This window comes from Myotis brandtii, unplaced genomic scaffold (assembly GCF_000412655.1).
Source record: "Myotis brandtii unplaced genomic scaffold, ASM41265v1 scaffold32, whole genome shotgun sequence".
Classification (NCBI taxonomy): Eukaryota; Metazoa; Chordata; class Mammalia; order Chiroptera; family Vespertilionidae; genus Myotis; species Myotis brandtii.
Window position 1 is genome coordinate 10,432,364 of NW_005362269.1, and position 6,827 is coordinate 10,439,190.

At 38.6% G+C, this 6,827-nt stretch overlaps 1 protein-coding gene across 4 annotated transcripts in view; it reads left to right on the forward strand.

Annotated features, from left to right (window-relative positions):
* The window catches only part of MAT2B (methionine adenosyltransferase II, beta), a 15,724-nt gene that overhangs the window by 2,193 nt on the left and 6,704 nt on the right, over nt 1-6,827 (forward strand). Inside the window, exons 1-2 of one of the 4 annotated variants that reach the window (XM_014543186.1) lie at nt 108-287; nt 5,015-5,209. In XM_014543186.1, coding sequence (XP_014398672.1) covers nt 132-287; nt 5,015-5,209 — 351 coding nt within the window. In that variant the 5' untranslated portion in view covers nt 108-131. Of the gene's footprint in view, nt 1-107; nt 288-387; nt 412-5,014; nt 5,210-6,827 lie in introns of those variants that run through there. The other 3 variants (XM_014543187.1, XM_014543188.1, XM_005870580.2) reach the window with 3 other exon arrangements.

Sequence of the window (6,827 nt, forward strand, 5' to 3'; positions counted from 1 at the left end):
CCCGGGAGCCCGGGGCGGCGCCCTGGGGTTTGTTTACCTCGGTGCACGCCCGTCCCTGTTTACTCTCTCAGCCTCTGCGGCCGGAACTGAGGAAATGGGTTCCTTTTGGTGTCTCCTCTTCCCTCCCTGGAATGAAGAGGGGTTTTCTGAGCTGTCTTGGTTTTGATTCTACCTTTCTTAAAAAACATTTTTTTTTTGGATCCTTTGTTCCTCCCCCTCGGTCTTACCCGCGTGTGCCTCTTAGGAAGAAGGGGAAAGGTGGCTTTTCCGGAATAACGGTATTGGAGGTGATAACTTGAACTCTTAGTTTACACAGGACACTGTGTTAGGCGTTGCCATCTTCATAACTAGGAGATTGATTTGGCTCCATTTTACGGATGAGAAAATCGAGGCTTAGCGGGAATGCCCTTGGTCCGTGTTCTTTAAGTGCATTGTGACTGGTGCTTGGGGCTTTAAACTACGACGGAGGTTGCGTAAAAGGAAGGCTGTTGCAGTGTCTGTATTCGGTCCCAGGCTTCCCAGCACTCATCCGTCTACAGAATGTTATCTAGCTCTGGGATTGAGGCTGGTAAAATGCCCAGACCAATATGTCTTGTGGATATAAGAAAGGATGGAGGAAATGGCAGTTCTAGAGAGCGATGCAGAATTTTAACTCCTCTGAAATGTAGCATAGTTCGTGCTTTCATATACCTTTGGGACTTGGGAGGGGGTAGAGTTAGGGAAAAAAAAAAAAAAAGCGGGCTATTTAAACTGCTATGTTGTCCCTGTGTACCCCGAACAGGGCCGGGTGCATGTTACCTAGTGTTAGTTTTTGTTTGTGTATATCTGTATACTTTGCACAGTACGCGTTCACGAATGTGGACTGGTTTTCCTTCAATAAAAAGCGGTACATCCAAAAGCTTGGGGCATACTTGCTGATCTCAAAACGTGTAGAGTTGCCCTAGCTGGTTTGGCTCAGTGGGTAGAGCTTTGGCCTGCCCATCCGGGGGTCCCGGGTTCCATTCTGGTCAAGGGCAGGTACCCCGGTTGCAGGCTAGATCCGACCTGTGGGAGGCAACCAATCCCTGTGTCTCACATCCATGTTTCTCTCTCTCTCTGTCTCTCCCCCCCTCCCTTCTAGTCTTTTTTTTTTTTTAAATCAATGGGAAAATATCCTCAGGTGAGGATTAACAAAACAAAACACTATAACACAAAAATCTGTGGAAGGACGGTCTTACAGTTGATGTGAGCCAAGCAGATTGGTGGTTTCTGTGAAGACTGCCTGGGGTGCACAGTAGGGTGACAGGAGCGAGTCCAGTGTCAACGCGGTATCACGGGGTCCTAAAAAGTCGCTTCAAGCCCCGGAATGTCTCCTCGGTGACCTGCCTTGAGGGGGAATCTTGTGGGGATCAATTAAAGACATGACTATGAAACTGCTAAATTTAAGAATTTCTGGAAAATTGCAAAGTATTGTTGTATTTACCACTAACATTTAAGAAGATCCCTCTTTAGGTTGTCAGTGATTTTTCACCCTACTTTTCCTCTGACATGCTTAATTCCAGTGTGTTAAGTTAGAAATCACTGTTTGGGGTTATTCTGAAGGAGCCATTTATCTTTCCTTACAATTTGGTATTTGACTAGATAGCATAATAATGGTAGTTCCACATCTATGATAATAAAAGCATAATATGCTAATTAGACCAGAAGACTTTCCAGATGAACCTGGGCTGCCAGGGAAGCCCGGGTCCGGTGTCAGAGGGAAGCTGGTGCTGGCAGCCGGGGGAAGGAACGCCTACTGTTGCGGGAATTTTGTGCATCTGGCCTCTAGTTTAGTTACATGATGTGTTTACTTTTTCAAGAATTTTTTTTCGTATCTGAAAATGGGGCATCTGATGTTTCTGAATTCTGTACATCTAAGATTCTATACAATAAGAGAAATAAATATGTTCAAACTAACAAAGTAATGTTTGATATAATTTACCTATAGGTAATAAAAATTGATACAGAATTTTTAGGCTCACAAAATATTTCCAGCTCTTGATTGTGGTTTTGATGGAACTAGAGAGTGTTTTATTCTTCCATTCTGAGTCCCTCAGAGTGTTTGGATGTTCCTGTGTTTTGCAGGATTAAATTTATAGAGTAACAAATAGTCCAAAGTAGTTTTCAGAGGAATATTTATTTTCTTCTTAAAATAAAAAAGAAAAACAGTATGCTTTCAAAAGCTTTAGTAGAGTTCTGTTTATATATAGAAACTCAAAAATAAGTTATTTTTGATTGGCATCTTTTAATTTCAGAGTGAAACATATTTTGTCACCCACCAAATAAACTTATAATCTAAATGGAGAAATCTTGTCTTGACCCCTATAGTGGTGACAGAAGGTGCTCATTGAGTCTCTAGAGACTATGAAAAGAGTAAAACTTAATATAAGTAAATTCACTCTCTGTGGACCCCTTTGTGATAAGGGTAATAGGGGAAATGTCAGAATTGTAGAACTATAAAGCCGGAAGAGCCTTAGTCACCTTGTCCAAATGCCTTGTTTTACCAATGAGGAGTTAGATAGAGATGAAGTAACTTCTCAGTGGCACAGTTCTTGGCAGAGCAGCTAAAATTTAACTGTCATGAAAGCAAAAAGAAGTTTAAAGGATTGAGGCAAAACTCATTATGTATTTGCCTGGATCATAGAAGCAAGAAGACCCAAGTTCTAGTCTTAACCTTTTCCTTTTATTGTGGACAAACATCTCTGGACTTCAGGTCCTTCCTTTTGGAAATCTATCTGCCCTGCCTAATAAGGCTGTTGTTATGAACAAAAGGTATGATGTAGGTTTATATAACACTTGATGGTTTTCAAATATAAGTTTGTGCAGAATCATTTATGTTTCAGGAAGTGCTTGCACTTCCGATCTCTGCTTTTTTAATAAAAAGAAAAATTTTAAGCATTGACATATGACCATATTGCCCCAGGGTATAGGGTATAAGTTTTCCATGCATCTCCCATCCTTTTTTAAAGTTGTGTATTCTCTAAAGAGCTTTTCTGTTCTTGTAACAATGCTGCATTTCATCAAGTCTAAGATGCTCTCGATTATAAAATCATCTGGCTCTTATTTTAAGCTGCACTAAAATGCAGACAGCGCAGCCAAACTGACATTCATAAGATGCATCTCTATTTTATTCATTGACATGAGATGTTGCAATGAGGGAAAAGTATGCTTCAGAGTCAGTGGAGTATGCAGACATCTTAATTTACTGTTTACTTTATGGATTGCATAATGCTTGTTCTTTGACTTCAAATTTTCCTTTTTTTAAAAAAAATATTTTTATTGATTTCTGAGAAGAAGGGAGAGAAACATCAATGAGGAGAGAATCATTGCTTGGCTGCCTCCTGCACTCCACCTACTAGGGATTGAGCCCCAAACCTTACATATGCCCTGTCCAGGAATCAAACCTCAGTCACTGAGTCACATTGGTGGGGCTAATTTTTCTATTTAAGGGGAAAAGATGTTGCTTCTAGAAAGATAGATGGCAATTTTTTGAATAAGGGAAATTTATTTTGAGAAAAGCCTTGCTCTTTCCTGAAGTTCAAGATGACAGTTCTCAAATTGCAGTTCCCAAATCTATTCCTTTGCTTCAGAAGTAAAAAGTGAGAAGCTCAGAAGGAACCACATCGGAGCTCTCTTAACAGTATTTCCCCAGGGATGTTTATTGTACTTATCCTGTGTAAATCGGTTATTTATTGTATCTCTGCTAGACTTGGCATGTTTTCTCTTTATGTTCAGTCTTTGAAGAACTGTTTCCTTGCCAAAACATAAAGAAAATACTTTGCTGGCTGAAATCCTTATTTTCATAGATCATTTGGCTGCGAGCCAAGTTTTACAACAGAAAACCTAGATGAATTTTCCTTCCACTTGTAAAAAGTTATGAAATTGGTTGATCTAAGAAAAAAAATCATATCCTTTAGAATTTACCTTTACATTGTCCCTGTCAGCCTTTCATTTCAGATTTTTCCTATGATGGAAGTACCTGATTTGGGTAGCCTTTTTTTTTTTTTAAATGTAGAGTCTGCTGAGTTAATCAGCCAAACTAAGGGCTAATGAAAGGTCTTTGGTTGGTGTACGCATCTTTAAAGTTTTGACATCTCAGAGTTAGTTGCCTGTAACAACACTTTGAAATAAAAAGTCTTCAGGATGATAAAATTTAATAAAACTTAAGTTGCTGACTTTATTCAAGATTTTAGGAGGAAATTTGCTGTTACCATCTTCGTATTATTTTCTAAATAGTAGTTCCTTTTAATTTTTATGTGTAAGGAATTTTTTCTTTTTCACAAATGCAACACATACCAGTTGAGAATATTTTCATGTTGTTGTTTTTCTCTTATCCTCTATATCTGTGTTTACTAGTTTAATTGGTCTGTGCAGGTACATTTAGAGTTTTAATTCAGGAACATTTACCAGTTTAGTTAAACTTAGGATATTAGTGCCATAAGGATCAAATTTATTTTTCCTTCACATAAATTCCTATGGAATGTGACTTCTCTCACTCAGACCTATCAAAATATGATATATCAGTGAAATTTTAAAGAAAGCTTGGGGTTAAAAACTGGGAACCAAAAATGTTAACTTGTAAACATTGGTGGAATAAAGCCCAAATATTTAATCAGGCCATAAAATAAGCATAAACCTAATTGTGGATTTTATAAACGGAAAAACATAATTAAAGTTGCTGTTTATTGCTCATTTGGACATCATTGATTATAAAATTAAGATTTTTTTATTAACGTAGGAAATCACAATCTTTTTGACTAGCTAATTACTGGCCATATCATCTTAGGTTTTTATTTGGGGGGGTAAGATTATTAAAACTTAAGTGATGTACTTATGGATGCAGTTGACTGATCTTTGTTCTTAAGACTTGGCTTATAGATGTGGGACATGAAGCAAACTATTCAGACTTGAAGTATTTAGTGGATGATGATGTTGACTAATATTGTTGAGAGAATATTTTCAAAGAAAATGCTTTTTCTTCCCCTTCACCTTTTAGGAGGAAGTTAATGTCCCCAATAGGCGTGTTCTGATTACTGGTGCCACTGGACTTCTTGGCAGAGCTGTGTACAAAGAATTTCATCAGAATAATTGGCATGCCGTTGGCTGTGGTTTTAGAAGAGCAAGACCAAAATTTGAACATGTTAATCTATTGGATGCGAATGCGGTTCATCACATCATTTATGATTTTCAGGTATGGTTTAGTCTATTTAACAAATGTAAACCATATTAAGAATCATCTGGCCCAGCCAGCATGGCTTGGTGGTTGAGCGTTGACCTATGAAGCAGGAGGTCAAGGTTTGATTCCCGGTCAGGGCACATGCCTAGGTTGCATGTGGGGGGTGCAGGAGGCAGCTGATCAATGATTCTCTCTCCCTCTCCCTTCCTCTCTGAAATCAAGAAAAAACAAACAAACATCTGGATGACATAGAAAATCTTGCTCTCAAGAAAGTTACCGTACTCAGACTCTAATCTATTAAGCAACAATATAGAATACACTTTTTAAAAAAAATTCTTTATTGTTTAAAGTATTATATATATGTCTCCTTTTTCCTCCATTGACCTCTCCCCAGTACACTTTTAAGCATGTCAGAGTAAATGAAATCCTTGAAATGATTAGGTTGACAAAAGATAGAATATGAAGCATTTTATTAAAAAAAGTATGTTTCTGAAGTACTCTTCTAAGCACTTTTGATACAACTGTATTTTTTTAAAAATATATTTCTATTGATTTCAGAAAGGAAGGGAGAGAGAAAGAGAGATAGAAACATCAGTGATGAGAGAGAATCATTGATTGGCTGCCTCCTGCATGCCCCACACTGGGGATAGAGCCCGAAACCAGGGCATATGTCCTGACCGGAATCAAACCGTGACTTCCTGGTTTAACCACTGAGCAGTGCTGGCTAAGCATATACAGCTTTTAAAAATAATGTCTGTAAACCTTACAACACTGTAAAATGGACAGTATTTCCATTTTAGAGATGATAAAGGCTCAGAGATGTTAAAGAATATGTTGGCCATGGTCACAGTAAAGTTCCAGAAAACTTTAGTTTCTGTTCTACCTCTAACCAAATCGAAAGTTTTAGTTTTTTTCCTAAAAATAATGGATCAAGTAACACCTGCATTAGAATTTTTTGGGAAACTTGTTCTTACGCCTCTCTCCCAGAGATTTTAATTCAGTAAGTCAGTTATGGGACCTGGAGCTCTACATTTTAAGAAGCACCACAGATTGTGCACATTCAAGCCTGTGAACAGCTAAGACCGTGCTTCCTCAAGCAGTTGTTGAGAAGGGGGCAGTTTGTATGTGGGGAGGCCAGCCTGCCTGTCAGTGTTCTTCCCAGATCTTAGCTGTGGCTCCGCTCCTCTGGGAAGTAGGTGCCTCTTCTTTGCAAACGACCCTCTTCATTTCTGTCTGGACTTCTCTCACGTGATGGTGAAACTATCTCTTTATATGTCTTTCTTTTCCACTAGATCAGTGGTTCTCAACCTTGGCTGCACATTAGAATCACCTGGGAATCTTTTTAAAATCCTGATTCCGGAGGATGAGGCCCAGAAATCAGGATTTTAAAAAGATTCCCAGGTGATTCTAATGTGCAGCCAAGGTTGAGAACCACTGCACTAGATGATGAAGTCCTGCTCCTGGCACAGTGCTTAGCATATAGGTGGTATTCTAAATGCTCAGCTGGGAAAATAATTTTTATAGATAGTTGATTTTCTTTTTTTAAAAAATTAAATCTTTATTGTTCAGATTATTACAGTTGTTCCTCTTTTTTCCCCCATAGCTCCCCTCCACCTGGTTCCCACCCCACCCT